This window comes from Delphinapterus leucas, chromosome 19 (assembly GCF_059928025.1).
Source record: "Delphinapterus leucas isolate spDelLeu-1000000601 "Yukka" chromosome 19, BTC_Dleu_Yukka2, whole genome shotgun sequence".
Classification (NCBI taxonomy): domain Eukaryota; kingdom Metazoa; phylum Chordata; class Mammalia; order Artiodactyla; family Monodontidae; genus Delphinapterus; species Delphinapterus leucas.
In genome coordinates this window covers 20,213,089-20,240,556 of record NC_143147.1, presented here as the reverse complement: position 1 = coordinate 20,240,556, position 27,468 = coordinate 20,213,089, and the positions used below count along the sequence as shown (strand labels likewise).

Below are 27,468 nucleotides of genomic sequence, written 5' to 3'. Positions count from 1 at the left end.
AGATAGTGAAAAAGAAGTAAATTATAGATAAGTCATTGCAGGGACAGGGTGTGTGGCTAGGAACCACCAGATACAATTAGTTATATTCTCCCTAGTTCTCAAGAAAGATTTGAGCTCAATGTCATTAGGGAAGTGTGTATAAATCAAAATCACTATGAGATACTACTTAACACCCACTGCAATGGCTATAAGATAGTTACAAGGATGTGGAGAAAATGGAACTCTCATATACTGCTGGTAGGAATACGAAATAGTGCAGCCACATTGAAACAGCCTGGCAGCTCCTCAAAAGGTTAAAGAGAGTTACCATATGACCCAACAATTCTACTCCTAGGTATATACCCAAGAGAAATAAAAACATATGTCCACACAAAAGTACGTACACAAATGTTCACAAAAGCATTATTTGTAATAGCCAAAAAGTACAAAAAAAACCAATACCCATCAACTGACAAATAAACAAAATGGTATACGGTCATATTATGGAATATTATTTAGCCATGAAAAAGACTGAAATACTGATGTATGCTACAACATGGATAAACCTTGTAAACATTATACTAAGTGAAAGAAACCAGACGAAAAAGGTCACATACATGATCCATTTATATGAAAAGTCCAGAAGAAACAAATCCATACAGACAGGAGGTAGATTAGGGGTGGCCAGAGGACTGGGGCAGGGAGGGACATGGGGAGTGAGTGATTGCTAATGGGTATAGGGTTTCTTTGTGGGGTGATGAAAATGTTCTGGAATTAGTGGTTATGGCTGCACAATTTTATGCATATAATGAAAACCACTGAATTGTATACTTTAAAAGTGTGAATTTCATTTCAATAAAAGCATAAAGTTGGGCTTCCCTGGTGGCGCAGGGAAGATCCCACATGCCATGCGGAACAGCCAAAAAATTAAAAAAAAAAAAAAGCTGAAAGAATTTCCTTTAAGGTCAGAAACGAGACAACGATGCCCACTCTCACCACTTTTATTCAACACATTATTGAAAGTCCTAGCCACAGCAACCAGACAAGAAAAAGATATTAAAGAAATCCAGGGACTTCCTTGGTGGGGCAGTGGTTAAGAATCTGCCTGCCAATGCAGGGGACACAGGTTTGAGCCGTGGTCTGGGAAGATCCCACATGCTGCGGAGCAACTAAGCCCATGTGCCACAACTATTGAGCGTGCGCTCTCCAGAGCCCACGTGCCATAACTACTGAAGCCCGCAGGCCTAGAGCCCCGTGCTCCACAACAAGAGAAGCCACCGCAATGAGAAGCCCTCACACAACAACAAATAGTAGCCCCCGCTCGCTGCAACCAGAGAAAGCCCACGCGCAGCAACGAAGACCCAATGCAGCCAAAAATAAATAAATAAATATATTAAAAAAAATTCCAAATTGGAAAAAAGTGAAACTGTCACTGTTTGCAGATGACATGATATTATACATAGAAAATCCTAAAGACACCACCAAAAAACTATCAGAACTCATCAATGAATTCAGTAACATGGCAGGATACAAAATTAACATAGAGAAATCTATTGCATTTCTGAATACTATCAGAAAGAGAAATTATGAAAACAATCCCGTTTATAATTGCATCAAAAAACCAAACCAAACCAGGGACTTCCCTGGTGGTCCAGTGGTTAAGACTCCATGCTTCCAATGCAAGGGGCACAGGTTCAATCCCGGTTGGGGAACTAAGATCCCACATGCTGCACGGTACGACCATGGGAAAAAAAAAAAATCTAAAAAACAAAAAACCAAAAAAACCCAAACCAAACCAAACAACAACTAGGAATAACTCAATCCAAGGAGACAAAAGACCTGTACTTGGAAAACTGTAAGAACTTGGTGAGGGACTTCCCTGGCGGTCCAGTGGTCGACTCCACACTTCCACTGCAGGAGACATGGCTTCGAGTCCTGGTCTGGGAAGATCCCACATGCCACGGAGCAACTAAGCCCGCGAGCCACAACTACTGAGCCCACATGCCACAACTACAGAAGCCCATGTGCCTAGAGCCCATGACCTGCAACAAGAGAAGCCACCACAATGAGAAGCCCATGCACCGCAATGAAGAGCAGCCCCCCACTCGCCGCAACTAGAGAAAGCCCGTGCGCAGCAACAAAGACCCAACACAGCAAAAAATAAGTACGTTAAAAAAAAAAAAAAGAATATTGTTAAAATGACCACACCCTCAAGTCCATCTACAAATTCAATGGAATCCCTATCAAAATAGCAAAGACATTTTTCACAGAACTAGAACCAATAATTTTAATATTTGTATGGAAACACAAAAGACCCTGAAGAGCCAAAACAATCCTGATAAAGAACAAAGTAGAAAGTATCACACCTCCTGATTTCAAACTATATTACAAAGCTACGGTACTCAAACAGTATAGTAGTGGCACAAAAACAAACCCATAGGTCAATGGATCAGAATAGAGAGCCCAGAAATAAACCCATGCTGTTATGGTCAATTAATCTACAACAAAGAAAGCAAGAATATACACTGGGGAAAAGACAGCTGCTTCAATACACGGTGCTGGGAAAACCGGACAGCTAATGCAAAAGAATCAAACTGGACTTTCTCACAACATACACAAAAAATAAAGGCAAAATGGATTGAAGGCTTAAATGTAAGACCTGAAACTATAAAACTCCTAGAAGAGGGACCTCCCTGGTGGCGCAGTGGTTAAGAATCTGCCTGCCAATGCAGAGAACACAGGTTCGAGCCCCAGTCCAGGAAGATCCCACATGCCGCGGAGCAACTAAGCCCGTGCACCACAACTACTCAGCCTGCACTCTAGAGCCCACGAGCCACAACTACTGAAGCCTGCATGCCGAGAGCCCGTGCTCTGCAACAAGAAGCCCGTGCACTGCAACGAAGAGTGGCCCCCACTCACAACTAGAGAAAGCACGCAGCAATGAAGACCCAACGCAGCCAAAAATAAAATAAATTTATTTAAAAAACCCAAAAACTCCTAGAAGAAAACACAGGCAGTACTCTCTTTGACCTTAGTCTTAGGAATACTTTTTTGGATATGTCTCCTCAGGCAAGGGAAACAAAAAATTAAAAAATGGGGAAAAAAATAAATAAATAAAAAGAAAAAAAAAAAAGAAAACAAAACAAAAAACAAACGGGGCTTCCCTGGTAGCGCAGTGGTTGAGAGTCCACCTGCCGATGCAGGGGACCACGGGTTCGTGCCCCGGTCCGGGAAGATCCCACATGCCACGGAGCGGCTGGGCCCGTGAGCCATGGCCGCTGAGCCTGCGCGCCTGGAGCCTGTGCTCTGCAACGGGAGAGGCCACAACAGTGAGAGGCCCGCGTACCGCAAAAAAAAAAAAAAAAAGAAAAGAAATGCGACTATATCAAACTAAAAAGGTTTTGCACAGGGGCTCGCTCCCTGGTGGCGCAGTGGTTAAGAATCCGCCTGTCAATGCAGGGAACGCAGGTTTGACCCCTGGTCCAGGAGGATCCCACATGCTGCGGAGCAACTAAGACCGTGTGCCACAACTACTGGGCCTGTGCTCTACAGCCTACGAGCCACAACTACTGAAGCCCGCACACCTAGAGCCCATGCTCCTCAACAAGAGAAGCCACTGCAGTGAGAAGCCTGCACACCTCAACGAAGAGTAGCCCCCGCTGGACGTAACTAGAGAAAGCCCTCACGCAGCAACAAAGACGCAACACAGCCAAAAATAAATAAATAAATAAAAGCTTTTGCACAACAAAAGAAATTATCAACAAAATGGAAAGAAAGCCCACTGAACAGGAGGTGATATTTACAAATGATATATCTGATAAGGGGTTAATACGCAAAATATTGGGTTGGCCAAAAAGTTCATTAAGGTTTTTCCATAACATCTTATGAACGAACTTTTTTGGCCAACCCAATACAAAGAACTCATACAACTCAACATAAAAAAAAAAAAAAAAAACCTGATTTAAAATGTCTATTCGGCAGAGGAGCTGAAGAGACATTTTTCCAAAGAAGATATAAAGATGTACAATAGACACATGAAAAGATGCTCAACATCACTAATCATAAAGGAAATGCAAATCAAAACCACAACGAGATGTCTCCTCACACTTGCCAGAATGGCTATTTTCAAAAAGACAAGTAACAAGCGTTGACAAGGATGTGGAGAACAGGGAACCCTCATGTACTACCGTACTACTGATGGGAATGTAAAGTGGTGCAGACACTATAAAAAACAGTATGGAAGTTCCTCAAAAAATTAAAAATAGAACCACCATACAATCTAGCAATTCTACTCCTGGGTATTTATCTGAAGAAAACAAAAACACTAATTCGAAAAGATATGTGCATCCCCATGTTCACTGCAGCATTATTTGAAATAGCCAATATATGGAAGCAACTTAAATGTCTATTGATAGATAAATGGATAAAGGAGATGTGGTATGTATACACACACACACAGAAATATTACTCAGGCATAAAAAAGAATGAAATCTTGCCATCTGCAACAACACGGATACTTGGAAGGGTGGGGGAATGAGTGAAATAGTTGAGGGAGACTAAGAGGTACAAACTTCCAGTTATAAAATAAGTAAGTCACGGGGATGTAATGTACTGTATAGGGAATACTATAATTTTGTGTGGTGACAGATAGTAACTAGACTTATCCTGGTGATCATTTTGTAATGTGTAAAAAGAGCAAATCACTATATTGTTTACCTGAAACTAACATAATATTGTAAGTCAGTCATACTTCAAAAAAAAGAGAAAGAGATCTGCAAGTTCCCTGGTGGCCTAGTCGTTAGGATTCTGGGCTTTCACTGCTGTGACGCCAGTTAATCTCTGGTCAGGGAACTGAGATACTGCAAAAGCTGCACAGCGCAACCAAAAAAAAAAAAAAAAAAAAAAGAGAGAGAGAGAGAGAGAGAGAGATATCTCTGAAGACCCATGAAGGGATCCATCTGCAGGCTATAAAACTCTGAGGTCGTGCTTGCTTCGGCAGCACATATACTAAAACTGGAACGATACAGAGACGATTAGCATGGCCCCCGTGCAAGGACGGCACGCAAATTCGTGAAGCATTTCATATTTTTCTGTTATACAGCAGCAACTAACACAACAATGTAAAGCAATTATACTCCAATAAAGATGTTAAAAAAAAAAAAACAAAAACCTCCGAGGTCAAAAAAAGAACCACCACCAGATCAGTAAGCTGAACAAGTCCCACAGCTCACATAAGGTTGACAACAGTTTGTGTTCCCGCCAGCCATACAGAGACTTCATAATAAATGGGAATTAGGTATAGTCCATAGAAAGTTATCAACTTAGTAGTGGAGATAAATTAGCCCCAGAAGAAAGGGTGCTCTGGATTCACTATAACTAAGAAGCTTAAAATTAAAAGCAAGCCTCAAAAGGATCAAACTAAACCACAAGTTACTGAACTGTACACCAGAACACAACCCAACACTCTTTAAAGGAATATAACAAAATCCATAAATCAATATAAATTACACAATTTCTAGCATCCAATCAAATATTGGATGCATACAAAGAAGTAGGAATAAATTACCCAGAAACAGAAGAAAAATCAATCAGTACAAACAGACCTGGAAACAACAGATGATGGAATTAGTAGACAAAGATCTTACAACAGCTATTGAACGTTTTATAATTATGTTTGAGTATATAAAGAAAAACATGAACATAATGAGGAAAGAAACAGAAGATGTTAAAGACCCAAATGAAACTTTTAGAGATAAAAATTACAATATCTGAAATTTTAAAATGTACGGATGGGATTAACAACATTGTAAAGCTGCAGAAAAAATAATGAAGGCAAAATAAACACTTTTTCTGACAAACAAAAGCAGAGTGTATTCACTGCCAGTACACCTTTACTACAAGAAATGTTAATGGAAATTCTTTAAGCAGAAGGAGAACAATACCAGATGGAAACCTGGACCTACATAAAGTAATGGAGAACACCAGAAATAGTAAGTATGTGGGTAAAATGTAAAAGACATTTTTTTTTCACTTTGTAATTTCTGTAAAAGATAAAAAGGCTGTTTAAAGCCAAAACAGTAACAAAGTATCACTGTGTTTATAATACAGGTACAGTTAAAACATATAACAAAAACACTACAGGGACTTCCCTGGCCATCCAGTGGTTAAGACTTCTCACTTCCATTGCAGGGGGCACGGGTTTGATCCCTGGTCAGGGAACTAAGACCCTGCATGCCGTGGGGCGTGGCCAAAAAAAACAAAAACAAAAAAACGAGGAGGAAAATGAAAGTACATTATTGAAAGGTTCTCGTACAATATGTAACGTGATACTAGACTAGTGGTCACAGTAAGTCAGAGATGTATACTGTAAACCCTAGAGCAACCAATAAAAAACAAAGAAGTGTAGTTAATAAGCGAAATGTGGAGATAAATTAAAATCATACCAAAACCCCACTCAATCCAAAAGAAGGCAGGAAAATGAGTTACTCAGTTTTCCTGGGTCTCTCCCACGTATATATGTTATGAAACTTTCCTTTGATTTTCTCCTGTTTAAAAAATAAATTAAAAAGAAGGCAGGAAAAGAGGAAAAAAGCTGAATAAAGAGCAAAGGATGAGATGGCAGATTTAAACTCAACGACATTAACAGTCATATAAACTTAATTGGAGTGTTTAGACTATTTGTAAGGCAAAGATTGTTAAACTGAATTTAAAAAGCAAGAACCAATTAAATGCAATTTACAAGAAGTTAACTTTAATTATAACGACACAGATTAAAAGTATTAAGGATGGAAAAAGACATCCATGCACACACAAAACAAAGCTAGAGGGGCACTACTGATATCAGACAAAGTAGACTTCAGAACAGAGAATATTACAAGGAATAAAGAGGAGTATTTCATGATGATAAAGGAGTCAATTCGTTAGGAAGATATAGTAATTCTAAATATACTACATACTTAGGGACTTCCCTGGTGGCACAGTGGATAAGAATCTGCCTGCCAATGCAGAGGACACGGGTTTGATCCCTGGTCCGGGAAGATCCCACGTGCCATGGAGCAACTAAGCCCGTGCGCCACAACTACTGAGCCCTCATGCCACAACTAAAGCCCGCAGGCCTAGAGCCCATGCTCCACAACAAGAGAAGCCACTGTGAGGAGAAGCCCGTGCACGGCAACGAAGAGCAACCCCACTCGCTGCAACCAGAGAAAGCCCACGCACAGCAACAAAACCCAACGCAGCAAAAAATAAATAAAATTAAATCTTTAAAAAAATAAATATATACCTAATAACAGAGCCTCAAAATATATAAAGCAAAATATCATGGACCTGTTTAAGCATAAGATTCAAAAAAAAAATTAAATAATTATGCCCAACAGTATGAACAATACATATTTCTTGCTGGGGTGTCAACAGAGTTGCTTCTATCTATTGAAATGTCTGTGTGCATCAGTTGTAAAGTTCATTTCTAATTCTAGCTGTCTCTTCAGGTACATGATACAGCATTCCACCTGGCACAACTCCTTGGTCATCACCCATATGCAGGTTCTTGGACAAAAAGTTTGTCAGTTTGCATTTTGGTCTCAATGAGATGGCTCCCTACTCCCCTAAGCCTGCTAATCTCCTGATGACTCTTTCTTGGTTTTCCACCTGTAAGCCAAGCCAATTATGCTTTGCCCAACTTTGACTAAATATTTAAAAGCTACCAGAGCAGTCTGAACTTCAGACATTCTTCTGTGCTCAAAAAAGATATAAATTTCTGAAAAAATGTCATGTGTCTTTATGTTATAAGCTTGGATGTCTTTAACGAAGTGAATGGTGTCTCTAAAGCCAAAATAAAAAGAGGAACCTGAAAAGGGAAATAAATCCACGACTTACGACAATCTTCTCTCAGTAACTGATAGAAATAGACATAAGAAAAAAAAAGACATAGAAGGACTTGAACAACACAATCACCTGACTAAACCTAAATGACATTTGTAAAACCCAACAAAGCAGAATACAGATTCTTTCTCAAGTACACGCGAAGGCAGTCACTATATATGCTAAACCATAAAACAAGTCTAAATACACGTGAGAAAACTAAGACCATAAAGAGTGTTTTCTGACCATAATGGAATTAAACTAGATACTAATAAAAGAAAAACACCTAGAAAACCCCTCAAATAATATTTGAAAATTAAACAACATACTTCTAAGTAACCTATGGGTAAAATAAGAACTCATAAGAGAGGGACTTCCCTGGTGGTCCAGTCGCTAGGACTCCACGCTCCCAGTGCAGGGGGCCCGGGTTTGATCCCTTGTCAGGGAACTAGACCTCACATTCATGCCGCAACTAAGAGTTCGCATGCTGCAACTGAAAGATCCTGCATGCCATGACTGAAGACCCTGCGTGCCGCAACTAAGACCTGATGCAGCCAAATAAATAAATTTTAAAAATACATATATAATTTGAGTAAAAAAAAAAACAAAACGACAAAAAAAGAACTCACAAGGGAAATTAGAAAACATTTTTAACTGAATGAAAACCTATCAAAATTTGAGGGATACAGGGCTTCCCTGGTGGCACAGTGGTTAAGTATCCACCTGCCAATGCAGGGGACATGGGTTTGAGCCCTGGTCCAGGAATATCCCACATGCCACGGAGCAACTAAGCCCCTGTGCCACAACTACTGAGGCTGCGCTCCGGAACCCACGAGCCACAACTACTGAACCCCCGTACCACAACTACTGAAGCTCGCGTGCCTAGATCCTGTGCTCCACAACAAGAGAAGCCACCGCAATGAGAAACCTGGGCACCTCAGTGAAGAGTAGCCCCCACTCGCCGCAACTAGAAAAAGCCGGCACGCAGCAACGAAGATCCAACACAGGCAAAAATAAAAAATAAAAAAATAAAATTAAAAAAAAAAAAAAAACTTGAGGGATGCAGCTAAAGCAGTGCTTTTATTAAAAGGAGATTTTTCAGCACTGAATATTTCTATTAAAATGAAAGGTCCAAAACTGTCATCATCTAACCTTTTACCTTAACAAACTAGAAAACTAACAGCAAATTAAACCCAAAGTAAGCAAAAGAGCAGAATCAATGAAATAGAAAAGAGAAAGATAAAAATCAATGAAACTGGGCTTCCCTGGTGGCGGTTGAGAATCCGTCTGCCAATGCAGGGGACACGGGTTCGAGCCCTGGTCCGGGAAGATCCCACATGTCGCAGAGCAACTAAGCCCATGCGTCACAACTACTGAGGTCCACGTACCTAGAGCCCGTGGTCCGCAACAAGAGAAGCCACTGCAATGAGAAGCCCGCACACTGCAATGAAGAGTAGTCCCCATTCACTGCAACTAGAAAAAGCCCACGCGCAGCAACAAAGACCCAACGCAGCCAAAAATAAATTAAATTAAAAAAAAAATCAGTGAAACCAAAAGATCAATCTTTGAAAAAGAGAGCAACCACAAAATACCAAACGATATAATCAACACTTTAAGGTAAGGAATACTTTTGCTAGGCAATTCTTGAAGTGAAAGCTCACACTGGCTGGAGTTACCACAGGAATTAGCCTTGAGCAAATAGTATTCAGACAGGCAGGATGAAGTGACTCCTGGATGAGGTAACAGCCTGAATCAAATCACAAAAGCGAAACTGAGCATCTAGCTTGTGCTCAGGATGAGACAACCAAGGCAACAGACCTATAGCAACGAGAGCGGAGAGCTGGGGACCAGAATGGGCTAGATCTGGGAATAAAGCAAATAGACTTCAGTAAGACAACTCCGAGTCTTAGTAAGTTCTCTGACTGTATCTGGTCCTTTGAATCACAAGCTGCATGGTTTGTATCACAGAACACTCCAGTTCTGCTGCAGTTACCGGTGCTTTATTCCCATTAGGGAGTAAGTATGAATTCCCAAGGAGTTATCACATTCCTTTAAGAATAGCAGAAGTTCCTGGGGATGAGGGGAGGCAAGAAAGAGAGTAACACTGAGTGATTCCATGTACTAGGTACCATGGTAAGAACTTCACACATACTAAGTCTTCATAAAAAAAACAAATTCAATTCACATAACCTGTCCATCATGGCACATGACCAACTTGGATGGGAATGTGGAAAATAAAACTGATGTAGGATGATGGGATTCTGGGTGTTTTCTGGGTTCTGTTAGTATTTAATTTCTTTTTACTGTGAGTGAAAGCGTAACTGGTAAAAAATTAATGGGAACTTTTACTGTGTCCTTTTGAACCATGGTACATTAGACAACAAATTTTTTCCATCTAAAACTAAACACATAGCTGGGACAGGGGAGATGAACAGGCAGAGAACAGAGGACTTTTAGGGCAGCAAAGATACTCTCTATGATATTTTAATGATGGATATGTGTTCTTATACATCTGCCCAAACCCACAGAATATATACCACCAAGAGTGAACCCTAAGGTAAACTAAGGACTTTGGGTGGTTATGATGTGTCGACGTAGGCTCATCCTTGGTAAAAAAAAAATGTACCACTCTGGTGAGTAATGTTGATAATGGAGGAGGCTCTGTACATGTGGGGGCAGGGGTTAATGGGAAATCTCTGTGCCTTCCTCTCAATTTTATTATAAATCTAAAAGTGCTCTAAAAAAACAGTTTTCAAAAAATACATAATGTAAAATAAAAGTCAAAACAAAACAAGAACAGAGAAATACATCTACTGCCAGGCATAGATGTTCTTTTCCTCTTGGCTTTAGACTTTAAGTCATCTACACATGCTTAAAGGGATTCCCTGGTGAAGGACAGAGAGAATGCTGTTTGTGGGAAGACAGGGAACTCAGCAGGAAGGTGGCCTTATGGTCCTTCATAAGCTAAAGCTAAGTAGGCTGCACCTTGTAAGTCATATGATCTAATGTGGTGCATTTCTATTTTCCTTCTGTTATTCCTGGCCCATATCAAAGTCTTGTTTAAATGTTCCAGTCTTATTTCATAGCTACTACTAGGACTGAAGGAGTCCTGGCTCGAAGCCTGGGCTACTGCACTGCATGTACATAAAGCAAGAATGGGGGTAGCACCTAAAGTGCCCCCATCAGTAATAACTACAAGTGAGTCTGGGGGGAAGGACAAGAATAGCGCCATAAGGTCCAGCCACCTCTAGCCCTACTGGAGATTTCCCTTCTATTATCAACCTTGGAGGACCAAGAAATTTTATTACAAGAACTGCTTTACCTTAACACACCTCAGGAAACAAATTCCAATACTGTACTATCTGATCATAATCTCTGAGATGCCTCTAATCAATGACAGCAAACATTTATTACAAAATCTGTTGAGTAATATAGCTTATTATAAGCATCATTTCTCGCAAAAGCTCTCTGAGCTAGCTAGCATATCAGTACCCCCATTTTATGGATGAGGGAACTAAGGCCCAGAGTGAGTGAGCGACTTAACCCAGATCCCAAGAGTAATGTGGTAGAGCTATGACTAAACCTAGTCTGACTCCAGAACCCATTATTCTAAGGACTATATTAAACTGCCTACCTGACCTCTGACAGTCCTCCTTTACTCAGGCTCTTACCTCTCACACATATATTCCTTTGATCCCTGTATTTTTTCCCAAGGCCACTGGCCTCTTCTGGTCTCTTCCTTCTCTCCCTCCCAATATCCAGGATTCCAGTAGGGGCCAGCACCCTTGATTCCCCTGCATCCAACCCCTTACCACTCCACAACAGCCCTCTGGCAAAACCCTAGTCCTAGATCAGCACTACAATCTCTCCACCTTCTCCAGCCCATTGCTGAGAGCTTGAGAAGCTGAGAAGTTCTGGGAAGAGCCCACACTCACTCACAGTTGTCTTCACTCTCTTAAAACCCTCAGTGCAGTTCCTTCAACGATCGAATCCCACCCTCACCACTGTGCTCAAGTCCAGCACCGCCTGCCCCTCACTCCAGCCCAGGTGAAGCTGAAAAATGCAAGGTTTGTTATAACTTCCCACTAAACTTATCTATATTCACAACTATGCAGACCTCTTTCTACTAGGTTCAGAGGATGCTTCCCTCTGTTTTCCCTTTACTCTATCCCTGCGGAGCAGACACCGTTCCATCACCTACCAGGATTCTCTGCTGCACTCTGAACTGCTACTGGCTCCTTACTGTACACATACTCCCATCACTCCCATTTTAAAATACCTGCCTTGACTTCTATCTCCCTCTAGGTGGCGTTTAATGTCCCTCCTCCTCCTCCTCTTGCTCTGGCAAACTGACAGTCCTTGCCGTCTCCACTCCCTCACTTCCCATAAAGCCTCACCCACTGCAATCTGGCATTTATCCCCATATTCCTGAAACAGCTCTTGCTAAGGTCATCCATGACATCCTGACTGCCAAATCCAATGGATACTTCGGGCCTTATCTGACTGAAACACACTTAGGCAACTGACACTGTTAAGTGCCCATCCCAATTCCTGACAGGCTTGGCATCCATGGCCCGGCGCTCTCCCAGTCTGGCCATGCTGCTCAGTGTTCCCTATGGTTCCAAACTCACCCCTCTGCTCTTCTCGCTCCTTACAATTTCCCCAGATAATCTTGCTCACTCTTGAGTTTTCAACCATCTCCTTTATATTGACAGACTCCTAAATCTATATTCGCAACCCAGACATCTTCCCCAAGCTTCAGATTCCAGTTATCTCCACTTGGACATCCTATAGGAACCTCTAAGTTGCCCCTAGTCACTCTTACTTTCTCACCTCGTTTCTCTCCCTGGAGCTTCAAACTCATAATGCTTTTCATCAAATCTAAGAGGTACCACTAAATACACACACACATACATGTATTTCGGAACTGAAGAAATAAGATATAAGTAAGTATCTGCTGGAACCTCTATCTGGATGTTCTCAGGAACGTCAAACTTTTTATATCCTAAACTAAGTTCATTTATCTTCTCTCCTAAACCTGCTCTTCTTTCTGTAGTCTTCCAGTTGATGGCACCAACATTCACCTAGCCACCCATGCCAGAAACTGAATGTTATTTTGACTTCCTTTCCCTCTGGCATTTCACCAAAATAAAGCTCTGCTGACTGTACCTACTATTTATCCAATCTGTTCCCCTCTGCGTACGTTCACGGTTCTCATCATCTCTATCTGGACTTCAGCAGTAGTCCCCAAACCTCATCTTTCCTCCTCCTCTTCTGAATCCATCTTCCCCACAGCTGCATGAGTGAACCACCTAACACGGAACAGAAATCTGAAAAAGTCACTCCCATGCTCAAGACCCTTATGGAATTTTATTTTTGGCCACGCCATGCGGCACGCGGGATCTTAGTTCCCCAACCAGGGATCAAACCTGTGTCCCCTGAATTGGGAGCCCAGAGTCTTAACCACTGGACTGCCAGGGAAGTCCCCTGGGACTCTTATGGGATTCTTAACAAGGCAGGTGATGCCCTCCATGATCTAGCTCTGCTTACCTATCCAGCCTCCATCTCCTCCACAGTTTTACTGTTGTAAACCCAAACTTTTTATGGCCTCACATGTACCACGCTGGCTACCTCTTCATACCTCTGGCTGAAAGAATGCTCTCCCTCACCTGCCTCTCACATGTTATTTCTTTCAGGAAGTCTTTCTCTCTTCCTCTCCCAGACTGGGCTACAGTCATGAACCTGAGGATTCTCATAGATTCCCAAGTAACACAAGAGCTCTATAAACACATTGTACTGTAGTTCTCTTGACTATGCATTGTCTCTCCAACTAGGTAGTGAGCTCTTGGAAGGCAGAGGCTGTATGTCACATGTAGTGTGTGTGTAACGCCTTGAACACAGTGGCTATCAACAAACACAAATGGAATGAATGAGTTACACAATTCCTGTTATCTGACTCTTGGACGATATAAACCAACCTAAAAAGACAAAACACTTTTTCCCTGAACTATACTCAAAAAAAAAGTATCATGAGGGACTTTAGGTAAGGAATATTAAGATAAAAAAAAATGTGTCCTTGGGCTTCCCTGGTGGCGCAGTGGTTGAGAGTCCGCCTGCCGATGCAGGGGGACACGGGTTCGTGCCCCGGTCCGGGAAGATTCCACATGCCGCGGAGCAGCTGGGCCCGTGAGCCATGGCCGCTGAGCCTGTGCGTCCAGAGCCTGTGCTCTGCAACGGGAGAAGCCACAACAGTGACAGGCCCGCGTACCGCAAAATATAGTATCCTTAACAGAACCATTACTAAAAAATTGGAAACCTTCTTTATATGCTGCATATTTAAAGGGATATGAAGGCCAGAAGGAGAGAAAATGTTACAACTAAGAGTTATTCTAAGAGAAACCAGGATGACGCGATTTTTTTTTTTTAATCCACTGAGGCATTTTATTTCTATGTATATATAACGTTCCTAGAAAATGAATACTCCCTGTGTGTTTTTATGTCTTGCTTCTTTGTGGTCCACAATGCCAGCTGAGTTGTCAGTACAATGAAACCACACTGATGGAGCAAGAGCAGAATATTCTGCTATTTTTCTAGATCTTTGAGTTGCACAGCAAATCTGGGGCTGATCACATCACTTGTTTAACTTGCCTGTGAAATTCACAGTTTTGCCCACTCTGTGATCATCAATGATTTCAAATTCACCAGTGTAACCCTGCCTCATTATTACAGTTAGAAACTGGACAGTGACTTTGGAACACAACCTAATAACAACCTAGCACTTCCCTCTCTTTTTGGCATTATTGATGCCCTTGAGAGTATCAGCCACGACATTCATGTGCACCATTAGTGGAACGGGAAGGCAGCAGAAAAGAGCAAGGCGACTTTTTAAACCTTGCAGAAACTTAAGCACACACAGTTAACAAATCCTCAGATTACTCTTTTTCAATTCCAGCTGCCTTCGGCTGGGCCTTTGGAAACAAGTGAAGGGGACATAGACACTGAGATACAGCTCATTATACTTGCTTCTTAACATGCACATTATGTTACGGGTCAAAAGATGAACTGTATGACCTGGAAAACAAGTCTGGGGACAATGCAAATATGGTGCTTTTTGTTCAAATTTAAAAATCCAATTTCTACCCTGACCTTAACTTAGAATCATCACAACTACACAGAAGTAGGCTATAGATTTCTTACAGGGAATTCTCAGGAAACAACTGTGAGGTGATGTGACACTCTAAGCGGCTGTACCATAAAGCATGGAGACTAGTACACTGGACACAGTTGGGAAAAAAGGAGAACAAAGGAGGGAAGAGCTGAAAGGGATGTGAGACAGACAAAGGACACTACTGCTGTATGTACCTTGGTGAAGGTGGTGGAGCCAGAGGCCATCAGAATTTGACGCACACGGTTGTGGAAGCGCTGCATTGACTCATCATCCACACGCAGGAAACACTGAGCTGTTCGCTCCTTAGTAACCTAAACCATAAGGTCAAGGTTAACTATCTCTGGAACTGCCACAGGAACAAGAACCACCACTGAGCCCTACCCTCCCAACAGAGCTCAACCGACTGACAATGAAAAGGTGTGCAGTACACCTCACCCCACCTACGCAGGATGTACAGGCATGGTAATGCTACTCCTACTACCCCCTGGTCCCGCTCCAGGCTGTACCTCATTCTGTAGGTTCCAGACCCCATCCTTGTGGGTGAACTCCTCATAGCTGGTGCGGCATTTAGGCAGGATGCGGCACTCAAAACCACACATGTTGAACAGCAGGTTGGGGTTGTCCTTACTGTACACGGACACGAAGCTGTTCTCCCACTGAACTGTAGTCACTGAGCGTGGCAGACGGTTCTTGATGTCCCAGAACACTGCCCGACCCCTGCCCACAGAGAACGTAGGGTCACATCAGTCTCCTAGAAGGAACTTCCCTTCAAAGGCCAGACTGATGATATCCCAACAGAGTACACCCTCCCACCCAGGACACCACCTTATAAATTCCCTCTAATTGTCCTCTGGGTCCCTCAGGTTGATTCCAGCTCCCATGGCCCCAATTTAGACTCACAAGTTGACATCATGCTTCATGAGGCGCATACGGGCGTCTCGGGGCCAGCATTTCTTGTTATTATAGCCAACGATGTTTTCATTGTTGGGGTCAGGGTGCTCGGTCAGGTAACGCTGGATCAGGTCCCGAGCCTCATCTGCTGTGAACCTACACCAGACAAGGTGCGACGCTGAGGGCCAAGCACACTGCGACCTCATGAGGCCTACAGCTCCACAGACGGGGGCCACCCCCAACCTGCACCCTACTTACAGGACTTCATCCCATTTTAGAGCCCCAACCCAGCAGCAAGTCAACTAAGGTACAAGAGCTGCTTCCAGAAGCTGGGCATGTACCTCAACACCCTGCAAGGATAACAATCCAGGCAAGCCCTCACCTGAAAAAAATATGGATGCGATCGATGTATCTGCAGAAAAGACGGATGGGGTGGGCAGCCTCAGTGGCTATGTCTTGGAAACTGAGAAAATCGTTTGGCATCTGAGGGGGACCAGCCATCTCACTGGCCCGGTGCAATCCCAACACAAGCAAATCCATAACCAAGCCATAGTACTGTACGATGAATGAGGCAAACTGCAGGCCTCTAATGATGCCATATGAATTTGTATGGTTCATGTCCTAGAAAGAAAGACAACTCTTGACCATGGCCAAGTCCCAGGCTTCTCGGGGCCCATCCTCTTTTGCCCTCCCCACAGCAAATCCCAACTCAGTGGGCCAGACAACCACCCCTCCCCCAATTCCTTGCCGCCCTGCCCCTAAGACACACCTTGTAGTTGATGACGACGTTGTTCTTGGCTGTCATGTAGTCGGCTATGTTGTGGTCCACGATGAGGCGCAGCAGCCGATTAAGCAGGGTCAAATCTATCTTCTCATACATCTTCTCAAAGCGGGACTCCAGCATGACGTTGCACTCGCCCTCACTTGTCTCCCACACGTCCTGCAGGTTATTGATGCCTGAGGAGTAGGAAACACAGGTCTCCAGCAGGTTAGAAATTCCGTTTCAGAACTAGTGCCTACAGGAGCTATCACATTCATAACCCGATCACACATCCACTCTATTCATTCATCTGTATTGCTAGGAGAGTCAGCTGTGCTCAACATAACCTCAACACCGTTTCCTGGGTACCATGCACCAAGACGGTAAACTAATTATGCTGACTGGATGAGAAATTTCACACAGGACTTAATTCATCTCCCTTCCTCAAGGGCAATCCCAGAAAAGTTTTACCTTGGCACCACTTGTAAACAAGCAGAGGAGGTGGTTCTGTGTCAGCAGGCTTGATCCAGGGTGGGAAAAGGCGGCGCTTGTCAGCTTCATACCACAGGTACTGGTCCAGGTAGGCATCTGTTATCTTCTCCAGTGGCTCCACATCATACACTGGCACCAGGTGGCTATAGAGATCCATGAACTCAATGCCCACCTGTGGGACAAGGAAGCTGGCTCACACCAACCCACCAATCATCTGAGGCAACCTGCCACCCTGGGTGCCATGAATGAATCACAAAGCCAAAGGAAAACGTGGAGGGTATCTGACTCACTTCTTTAAAGGCTCTCTGTGTGAGGAGGTGACGCTTGATGCGGGACAATGCCTCGTGGGGGTTGTCATAGGCTTGCTCGATCAGACCTAGCTCCTCCCTCTGAGACTGGTTTAACCGAGACTTCACACTAACAAGGCAAGAGTAAAGGTGAAAGGGAAAACCAAGAGGAAGCCATCCCCAGAAGGCCTTCTTTCTTTGGACTCTGACGATGATGCCATTCTTCCCCCGTGACCTCCCCACAGGAGCCTGTCTACTCTACTCCTTACCTGTAAGCTTCCTTGAGCCGCTCCAAGGCCAAGATGAGCAACTTGGTGTCATGCTTGTAGGAGAGTGGGGGGAATGGGATGGGTGAGAACCTACGGCTTTCCAGCCAATGCACAGTGGTGGTATACACTGCCACCGCTTCTTCTGCTGTGATGTAAGGCCCGTCCTGCAAAGTGGACATGAGAATTAGCTTCCCACCATAGCCCAATCCCACCAGGGCAAGGTATGGTCCCAACTTCACAGTCCACCCTCCTGCCCACCCCCACACACCAAGCCCAGCCTACTCTGCCCAACCTTTAGGTAGTTGTGCTGCCGCTCTTGTTCTGCCTTCAGGTAGAGCCGAGTGAGGCGTCCCAGGTTCTTCTTGCAAACAGTCTTGTCTACAGTGGCCCCACGGCGGATCCGTTCTCGGTTGTAGTGCGCAGTGTTGGTCCACCAGTCAGCCTTGGCCTTCACGTATCGAAGGATCATATTCTCTATAGGTGTCGGCAAACCAGGGACCTAAAAGTGCAAAAGGCACAATGAAAAAGTGATGGGAGCCACACGCCCCCCTAAGACATTCCAGAAGTGGTAATCCTGAGCACAGGGAGATGATGTCTATGCCTCCTCGGAGCTGGGGAGATGCCCACCTTCCAGGGAATATTGGCCTTCCAGCAGCGCCAGGCTTCACTGAGGTGTTGCAGGATTGTCCGGGCCTTGTTCTGTTTGATCCCCTCAGGCATCATGTCCAGAATGTCATGCATCACAGCTGCCCGAAGCTCAAGGTCAAAATGTGACTCCACTCGCTGCTTTGTTACGGTCTTTGCCACCCCCTTTGAGTGTCGGCCTAGAAGTGAAAGTGAGTAAAAGCAAGATTTGTTGCTCCTAATAAGCGTCTCTACCTGCATGCCGTCGCTTACCATGGTTATAATGAAATCAGTAAGTATAAACAAAGCCCAGCACATGCAAGACAAGGTACTTCAGATATTCAGAACTACGCTTCTGAGGAATTTCCGTCCTGTAAATGCTCGATAGCCTCAAGGCCCCAAAGCGAAGCCCAAGACCCAGAATACGAGGTCAGACTCATTGGAGACTGGGTCTTAGAGGCAATCCAACAGGAAGGGATTCTCAATCTCGAACAAGGACAAGGGGCAGTACAGGAACACACGTGATCTACCCTTGAAGTGATAATGGGAGAAGCTGGACCCGGAGAAAACCACTTACCTTCAAACTGCCGGGCCAGGAGGTTACCCAGCCATCGCTCCAGCAAAGGGGTGATGCCACGCATGAAAAACAGCCAGACTCGCCAGCCAGCAGCCCAGAAACCACAGCCAGGGCCCTTCCCTACAGGGCCCTAGGAGTCCAAGCAGAAATCAGGAATACAAGTTAACAATGCATTCAGACAACAACAGAAAATTGGGCAGAGGTGAGGCAAAGAGCACACGTATGGCAGTTAAGGGAAAAAATGGGAAAACTCTGAGACCTCCGTATCTAAAATGGAGTAAATGAAGAAACCAGTCACTGAGATTCTCTATTTAGACCCAAAAGTGGGCTTTGAGGGGAAGTGTTGAGATTCACAAGATGAGGGCAGTAATGAAACAGTCAGAGCCTCTCTCCAAACAGGTGCCTGGAAAGAGTCCTGACTCAATGTAAAAATTAATATGGATCTGAGAACATGAATATACGAGGGCAGGGTCCTACCGTGTTGAAGCGGTAATAGATGAGATGCTTCAGGTCCTTGCACATGCGAATCTGCCGCATCAGCTTATATTTGTACCGGTACATGCCCGTCAGCTGCCCCACGTGGGCAAAGATATACTGCAACCCGTCTGCCAGCTGCAACACAATTGCCCCATCAGGCTTTAAGCTAGAGCCAGATCCACGATCAGCCCAGGCTTCACCCAGCTTCTCCACCTGGAGCCAGGACTGGGCATTCCTAGCCTCACCTGGAAGGCATCCACATTGCCCAACCGATACTGCACATGACTGTCCACCACCAGCTTAGTTAAGCGCAGAACCTCTCGACACAGATGGAAAGCATTCCCAAAACGAGATTTCTTTCGTTCCTGGAAAAGAGGCCAAGGACAGAAACAACATTTGCCAGCAATAGTCTGGACTGGATGTATGCCCTCCTTAGAGGCCAGAGCAAAGCCAGTCTATCCGTCAGCCCAGGAGACCCCTAAGGTCCAACGCGGGTACCTTGGTGGTGAGCGTCTTGACAGGCTTGAGGTTGAAGTTGTAGTCCAGGTGCAGGTAGTTGAGATTTTTACGGTGAATGAGAAGGTTGAGCATGTTGTAGCCCTGGCGGCAAACCTGTAGCCCCACCTCCACCCAGTCCAGCTTTGTAGACTGAAAGAATTTGGTGGCTTTGAAGGAACGGAACAGATACCTGGGGTGGGAATAAGGAGTGAGAGCTAGACTCCTGATCATCTCTGGAATGGAAAAAGTCTGAGCAGGGGCCCTAGGGCACCTCACCTCTTCTTTTGCGCTTTAGGGGGCCGGTGCTTCAGGGCATTCAGCACATAGTACTTTAGCAGCTTCTGGTAGGAGACCCTCACTTTCACAGGCTGCCCAGCAGGACAATGCTCCCGATACCTGAAAAAACAAGCCCACCAGAGCCTGGCCCATCTCTCCTCCCAGCCGCTCTGCTGAAGGATGTACGCCCACCCAGCTGGAGTCTTTCCTCCTGTACATCCACTACTATCCCCCCAGGTAGAAGTCTTACCAGTTCTTGACAAGGGGAATGTCTAGGGCCCGGCGGGTGCGACCAGAGCGTAGGTTGAAGGGCCGTGGGGCCCAAAGCAGGGCAATGCCATTGGCTGTATTGTCTGTATAGAGGGGTGTGTCTTTCAAGAAGGGCTCCACAAACTCTGGAAGCTCAAACTCCTCGTCGTCATCTGGCAATGGTTCCTGACTCTGAAAGAAGAACCCCCGAGGGTTTATTTAGCTCCCGCTGATCTGGGCAGACACTTGGGATCAGAGGGAAACTCTGGGGCCAAGTACAGTGGCTACATCTGCCATGGAAACTGAGCTGCCTGACAAGAGAATCCCTGAAGGGCCAGGGCAAAGGGGACCAAGGGAGCAGAGAACAAGGCAGGGCCAACCAGGAAAGCAAGCAGCACTCCTCATACCCCAACTGGCTCACCAGCAGAAGGTCTCCTAGGGGACCCCCCAATACCAGGAAGAGGTGAACACTGCAATCACCTTCTGTCCAAGCTCCAAAAACTGGGCTTGGGGAAGGAGATCTGTTCATGTTAAGAACGTAATGGAACGTGGATCAACATCAAAAACATTATGCTAAGTGTTAAGACCCAGCCACAAAAGACCACATACTGTATGATTCCATTTATATGAAGTGTCCAAAATAGGCAAATCTACAGTGACAGAAAGCAGATTAGCAGTTACCTAGGCAAGGAAGATTCAAGGGAAACAGAGTGACTACTAATGGGTGCAGGGTTTCTCTCTGAGGAAATGAAAATGTTCTAAAATTAACTGTGGTGATGGTTGCACAAGTCTGTGAATAAACGAAAAACCACCGAATTATCCACTTTAAACGGGTGAATTGTGTGGTAGTGAATTACAGCTCAATAAAGGATTTAAAAAAAAAAACAAAAAAAAACACGTTGGAAACAGACCAGAATAAGACCACATAGAGTCCCAGAGGAGAAATGATAAAACCCAAATGGATAATCATAGAAACAAGATTATACCAATAACTTGGTCTGAGCCAAGTGCCAAACTCTCACGTTAGCTTACAGCTAGAGGGGAACACTTAAGGATGGAAAACATGTCTCCCTCTAGCTGAATTTTTATCTAGTAACGCTTCTCGGACAGGAAGTCTCTCTTGAAGAGCTGATGTCAAACGTCCCTTCCTCTCACCTTGACAGAGTGCCTATGGGAAATTGGGTTGATCAAAGGATCAAAGTAGAAAGCTGGCAAATCAGGATCCTCAGTTTTGATGAACACAACATTAGGAGTGTGGTACCTAAAATGAAAGAAGAGTCAGCCAAGGTTCTCCTGCCCTGGCCCAACCTAAACGCCCACCTCTCCTTTCCCCCAGCTGGGTTCTAGCTCTCTCACCAGGTGAGGTGGACATGGTGTGGAAGGTTGTTGTACAAGTAAGGAAAAGCAATCTTGTACTCAGTGCGGATGGGCTGCCGGATAATGATCTTGTTAATATCATTGAATTCATTCCAGTCTTCATCCCTAGGGTGCAAAATCAAAGATGAGCACACTAGTTGGGCAGTTTGGAAACTACAATGGGATCTCAAGGATCAAGATGAGATTTTATGGGGCTTCCCTGGTGCTGCAGTGGTTAAGAATCCACCTGCCAATGCAGGGGGCACGGGTTCGAGCCCTGGTCCGGGAAAATCCCACGTGCCGTGGAGCAACTAAGCCCGTGCGCCACAACGACTGGGCCTGTGCTCTAGAGCCCACGAGCCACAACTACTGAGCCTGCGGGCTGCAACTACTGAAGCCCGTGAGCCTAGAGCCCGTGCTCTGCAACAAGAGAAGCCACTGCAGTGAGAAGCCAGTGCACTGCAACAAAAAGTAGCCCCCGCTCATCTCAACTAGAGAAAGCCCGGTGCAGCAACAAAGACCCAACGCAGCCAATCAATGAATGAATGAATAAATAATTTTTTTAAAAAAAAGATTAGATTTTATTTAACCCAAGGTGCCTAAAATCTCTACTCTCTCCAACTTACTGTAGGTTGATGTCTCGGACAAGAGGCTCAAATTTGGGGCCTCCAGGAATGGCCATATTGAGTGCCTTGGAGGTAAAAAAGGCCTTCAGATCAAACAGATAGAAGTAATTGTCATCTACCAAGTCTGTCAGGAGCTGATTGGCCAGGCGGTAGAGAGTGGACATCATAGGCAGTGTGAACTGCCAGCGCTGGTAAGTGGAACCATTCACATACCTAGGGAAAAAAAGAGGCCCACGTCAGCTAGGTACGCTAGCTAGCCAAGCCATACTACCCATTGCTCTCCCAGGACCCCTTCTGAAGTTCCAAAATACTCAGTTCCAAAACCCTCACAGGAGTGGCAACTCCAGCCATCACTCACTTCCGGCTGTCCCTCAATGGCTGGTGGTCATAGAACCAGTCCAACACCGGGGCATCTTCCTCAGGGTCCAGTTCTAGCTGAATTGCCTCCAGTGGTTCAACATCTAGGATGTTGTCAGCATAGTCCAAAGGCGGCTCCTCATCATCAAAAGGGGGGAAACGCATCCTCTTGAAATGCCTCCTGTCTCTTTTTTCTCGACGCATCATAATCCACATTGACCTGGAAGTCGACAATGTCACATAACGGTTTATACCCACTGCCTCCACAACCACCACCACCACACACCATGTTCCAGCCCTTCTCACCCCCATTGGGAGATGTAGACAGGTTCAATAACCCAGGGAATCTCATTGACAAAGGAAATGGCTCCAGTGATGTGGTACAGCACAGGCACATCCCGAATCTGCTCCCAAGGCATAGGCATGTTCTCCAGGAGTTTGAGGACTGCATGGGGCATGTACTTTAGGGCACTGCAACAACAGGAAGACAGAGGATTCGAAGTGACAAGGTGTTCTGCTACCTGTACCATGCAGAGAAGCCACAAGGTAGCACAGTATCACATTCCACAGAAAACCGGTCTTACAGTCCAAACCCCCAAAGTTAGTACACAGGCCCTCCGTGACCAGGAACTCTGCCTCCCCACCTCCAGCTGTGCCACTTTGCTTCTTAAACATCAGTGTCCCACAATACTGGGTGTCAGTCCCTCTAAATCAACAGCTGTTCCCTTAACAGACAGCTTTTAGGCTACCTCACAGTAGCTTCCCATAAAAAATAATAAAATATTTACCACACTTTTCTTTAACCATTGTCTATTATGTCACTAGGCTATAAGCTCCAGAACGACCATTACTTCCTGTTCACTGCTATATCCCTGGCACACAGCACAGATCTCAAAAATATTTTTTTTTTTTTTTTTTTTTTGCGGTACGCGGGCCTCACTGTTGTGGCCTCTCCCGTTGCAGAGCACAGGCTCCGGACGCGCAGGCTCAGCGGCCATGACTCACGGGCCCAGCCGCTCTGCGGCATGTGGGATCTTCCCAGACCGGGGCATGAACCCGCGTCCCCTGCATCGGCAGGCGGACTCTCAACCACTGTGCCACCAGGGAAGCCCTCAAAAATATTTTTGAAATAAAACTTCCACAGCTGTCTTAGACCAGTTCATTAAGTGGCTAACATTTTTTTTAATAAATTTATTTATTTATTTAATTATTTTATTCTTGGCTGTGATGGGTCTTCGCTGCCGCGCGGGGGCTTTCTCTAGTTGCAGCAAGCGGGGGCTACTCTTTGTTGAGGTGGGCGGGCTTCTCATTGCGGTGGCTTCTCTTGTTGCAGAGCACAGGTTCTAGGCACGCAGGCTTCAGTAGTTGCGGCTCGCGGGCTCTAGAGCACAGGCTCAGTAGTTGTGGTGCATGGGTTTAGCTGCTCTGTGGCATGTGGGATCTTCCCGGATGACGGATCGAACCCTTGTCCCCTGAACTGGCAGGCGGATTCTTAACCACTGCGCCACCAGGGAAGCCCAAGTGGCTAACGTTTTTGTGTAAAAATGGAAAAGGGATCTGCTAAGGTATTTGTAGCTGTACTCATCCACCTTGGGGACACAGAAAAAACAAGAGTACAAAGACCTCAGGAGTTAACTACCCCCGAACCTGAAGATTCTGGTCACTTAGGAATTACAGGAAACAGGAAGGTACAGGTGTCCTGCTCTGGGCTTTAACCCACTCAAAGATAGAGACATCTTATCAAAGCATCAACAGGACAAATTAAAAGCTCCAGGGTTTCCCTGGTGGCGCAGTGGTTGAGAGTCTGCCTGCCAATGCAGCAGACACAGGTTCGAGCCCTGGTCCGGGAAGATCCCACATGCCGCGCAGCAACTGGGTCCGTGAGCCACAACTACTGAGCCTGCGCGTCTGGAGCCTGTGCTCCGCAGCAAGAGAGGCCGCGACAGTGAGAGGCCCGCACACGGCAATGAAGAGTGGCCCCCACTTGCCACAACTAGAGAAAGCCCTCGCACAGAAACGAAGACTCAACACAGCCAAAAATAAATAAATAAATTAAAAAAAAAAAAAACAAAAAACCTCCAGTCCCAGATCAGGAAAAAAAATCAGGGCAATAAAGAACACAACTGAGAACTCTCCTACACTGTTGGTGGTAATGTAAATTGGTACAGCCACTATGGAAAACAGTATGGAGGTTCCTTAAAAAACTAAAAATAGAGCTACCATATAATCCAGCAATCCCACTCCTGGGCATATATCCAGAGAAAAACATAATTCGAAAAGATACATGCACCCTGATCCTCACCGTTGCACTATTTACAATAGCCAGGACATGGAAACAACCTAAATGTCCATCGGCAGATGAATGGATAAAGAAAATGTGATACATCTATACAATGGAATATTACTCAGCCATAAAAAAGAATGAAATAACGCCATTTGCAGCAACATGGATGGACCTAGAGATTGTCATACTGAGTGAAGTAAGTCAGACAAATATCATACGATATCACTTATATGTAGAATCTTAAAAAATAGTGGTACAAATGAACTTATTTACAAAACAGAAACAGAGTCACAGATGTAGAAAACAAACTTATGCTTACCAAAGAGGAAGTGGGGGAGGGATAAACTGGGAGACTGGGATTGACATACACACACTACTATATATAAAACAGATTACTAATAAGAACCTACTGTTGGGACTCCCCTGTTGGTCCAGTGTGTAAGACACCGTGCTCCCAACACAGGGGCTCAGGTTTGATCCCTGGTCAGGGAAATAGATCCCACAGGCATGCCGCAACTAAGAAGTCGTCCACATGCTGCAACTAAAGATCCCACGTGCCGCAACTAAGATCTGGCGCAACCAAAATAAATTTAAAAATATTAAAAAAAAAAAAAAAGAACCTACTATACAGCACAGGGAACTCTACTTAATACTCTGTAATGACCTATCAGGGAAAAGAATCTAAAAAAGAGTGGATATATATATATACATATAACTGATTCACTTTGCTGTACAGGAGGAACTAACACAACGTTGTAAATCAACTACACTCCAATAAAGATTAATTTACCAAAAAAAAAAAAAAAAAAAGCAAAACTGGAAGATCTGGAAATTATGACGAAATTCCAGTTATTTTCTCCCTTCTTTGACAACCACTCAGATGAGCTGTCACAGAACATTATGATAGAGCAGCTATCCAGGACTGAAATGTAAGAGACAGGGAGAAGGGAAAGGCGCCAAACCCCAAATGAAATACTTCCAGCATGTTCCTTACCCCAAGTACACCCTTTTGTCATGGCGAAACTTCCTGTTGGTCATGTCTCCATGGTCTCGAATGATCTTCCTGACATGTTCTGGAGGCATGTCTTCCTTTTGAGCATCCACAAATCCAAACTTCCGCTTTTCCGCATAGCGCTTGGCCTGCAATTGCTGCCATTTCCGGGCTACAAGGACACCTCAGTTTAAAGAACGGCACACCCTTACCCTAACCACCCCCGTCTCTTGCCCTAGGTTAATCTCCTGTCAGGACGTATGACAGAGGGCAGGCACCGGGCAGAAGCACTCCCTGACAATTCTCTTGTCTACTCGCTCTGCTTTATTTTTTTTTTCTTCATCACATTTATCATTGCCTACCATTTCTGTCATAACATAATTAAGGTTTTTTTTTTACTGTCCATCTCCCTCATTGCAATTTAAACCCTGCAAGGGAAGGAGTTTTGTCTGTCTCGCTATTGTATCCTCATTGTCTGGATCAGTGCCTGCAAATAATAGACGCTTTTACTTTTTTTAAGTAGATGTTTTAGAGACTTGATTAGATGTAAAAAATAAATGGGGGCCAATAACTGCACTAACACCTAATGTTTTGACACTTGCCAAAACGGGGAAAGGGGCTAAACCCGCTGCGCGCACGCGCACACCCGCCCCCAGGCGCCGCTCCCGCACGCTTTCTTCACCTTTCTCCTGAAGCTTCTCCTCCGACATGTAGTCTGGCAGCGGGGCTAGAGGGCCAGGCACCGGGTTACCCGGCCCTCGGTAAGGAAATACTCCGGCCATACCCGGAGAATCTGGGGAGCAGCGGAAGAAAAAAATTAACGACGGGGCCCGGGCCCGCAAGAGGGGCAGCAGGAACACGTCGAAACCCGCGGCCTGCAGTCCCGCCTCGCTCAGAGTGCGTCCAGCCCGGCCCGATCCCTCCGGCCGTTCAGCCCGACCCCAACCGCGCCTCCCGCAGCCCGGCCCTTAAAGCCCGCCACGTACCCTTACAGCCCCTCACACAGACAGCCGCTTCCCGGCAGGGCAATGGCGGCAAGCCGACGTCCCCTCCGCGTTGCCAAAGCCAGGAAGTGCGCAACCCGGTTTCAGCAGTTGACCCAATAGGCGCTGGTGTGTTCAGACGGATTAGAGAGCTCACCAGTTAGAATTGCAATTCGTGCCGGAGGGGGCGGATCCACGGGCGGAAATATTTGGACGCGAGGGGGTGTGGTCGGAATAGGCGGAAGCCCCGCCTTCCGCGTTTCTGGAGCTGTTTCTGGGGCCTCAGCAGCGGCTCGCGTCCGTCCGATAGAAGCCCAGGCTTCCAGAGTTTTACTAAATTTGTCGAAGTTTGCACCTTATTCTGTGGCTAGTCTCATATATGTAGACTTGAGGTGCAGTATTAACTCCGAGTCAATCAGTCTTTTGTTCATGCATTCATTCATTCATTCAACAATCATTTACTG

General features: G+C 45.1%; 1 protein-coding gene, 1 non-coding gene and 1 pseudogene across 2 annotated transcripts in view; 1 reads left to right on the top strand and 2 right to left on the bottom strand.

Annotated features, from left to right (window-relative positions):
* The window catches only part of PRPF8 (pre-mRNA processing factor 8), a 36,671-nt gene extending 9,561 nt beyond the window's left edge, over nucleotides 1-27,110 (bottom strand). Inside the window, exons 1-24 of the mRNA XM_022595388.3 lie at nucleotides 27,008-27,110; nucleotides 26,704-26,814; nucleotides 26,025-26,193; nucleotides 23,053-23,217; nucleotides 22,748-22,966; nucleotides 22,390-22,602; nucleotides 21,764-21,889; nucleotides 21,563-21,668; nucleotides 20,409-20,599; nucleotides 20,159-20,278; nucleotides 19,883-20,072; nucleotides 19,630-19,749; nucleotides 19,385-19,519; nucleotides 18,908-19,037; nucleotides 18,334-18,530; nucleotides 17,999-18,205; nucleotides 17,707-17,870; nucleotides 17,441-17,567; nucleotides 17,130-17,322; nucleotides 16,668-16,855; nucleotides 16,281-16,519; nucleotides 15,908-16,054; nucleotides 15,514-15,724; nucleotides 15,202-15,318 (exon numbers count right to left, since the gene is read on the bottom strand). Coding sequence (XP_022451096.1) covers nucleotides 15,202-15,318; nucleotides 15,514-15,724; nucleotides 15,908-16,054; nucleotides 16,281-16,519; nucleotides 16,668-16,855; nucleotides 17,130-17,322; nucleotides 17,441-17,567; nucleotides 17,707-17,870; nucleotides 17,999-18,205; nucleotides 18,334-18,530; nucleotides 18,908-19,037; nucleotides 19,385-19,519; nucleotides 19,630-19,749; nucleotides 19,883-20,072; nucleotides 20,159-20,278; nucleotides 20,409-20,599; nucleotides 21,563-21,668; nucleotides 21,764-21,889; nucleotides 22,390-22,602; nucleotides 22,748-22,966; nucleotides 23,053-23,217; nucleotides 26,025-26,193; nucleotides 26,704-26,803 — 3,774 coding nt within the window. The 5' untranslated portion in view covers nucleotides 26,804-26,814; nucleotides 27,008-27,110. The remainder of the gene's footprint in view (nucleotides 1-15,201; nucleotides 15,319-15,513; nucleotides 15,725-15,907; nucleotides 16,055-16,280; nucleotides 16,520-16,667; nucleotides 16,856-17,129; nucleotides 17,323-17,440; nucleotides 17,568-17,706; nucleotides 17,871-17,998; nucleotides 18,206-18,333; nucleotides 18,531-18,907; nucleotides 19,038-19,384; nucleotides 19,520-19,629; nucleotides 19,750-19,882; nucleotides 20,073-20,158; nucleotides 20,279-20,408; nucleotides 20,600-21,562; nucleotides 21,669-21,763; nucleotides 21,890-22,389; nucleotides 22,603-22,747; nucleotides 22,967-23,052; nucleotides 23,218-26,024; nucleotides 26,194-26,703; nucleotides 26,815-27,007) is intronic.
* On the bottom strand, nucleotides 5-15,195 carry LOC149744823 (small ribosomal subunit protein uS8 pseudogene; annotated as a pseudogene).
* Nucleotides 4,963-5,069, top strand: LOC115803637 (U6 spliceosomal RNA). The gene has a single exon (XR_004024392.1). It is a non-coding gene; the product is annotated as a U6 spliceosomal RNA (small nuclear RNA).
* Nucleotides 27,111-27,468: the final 358 nt, after the last annotated feature.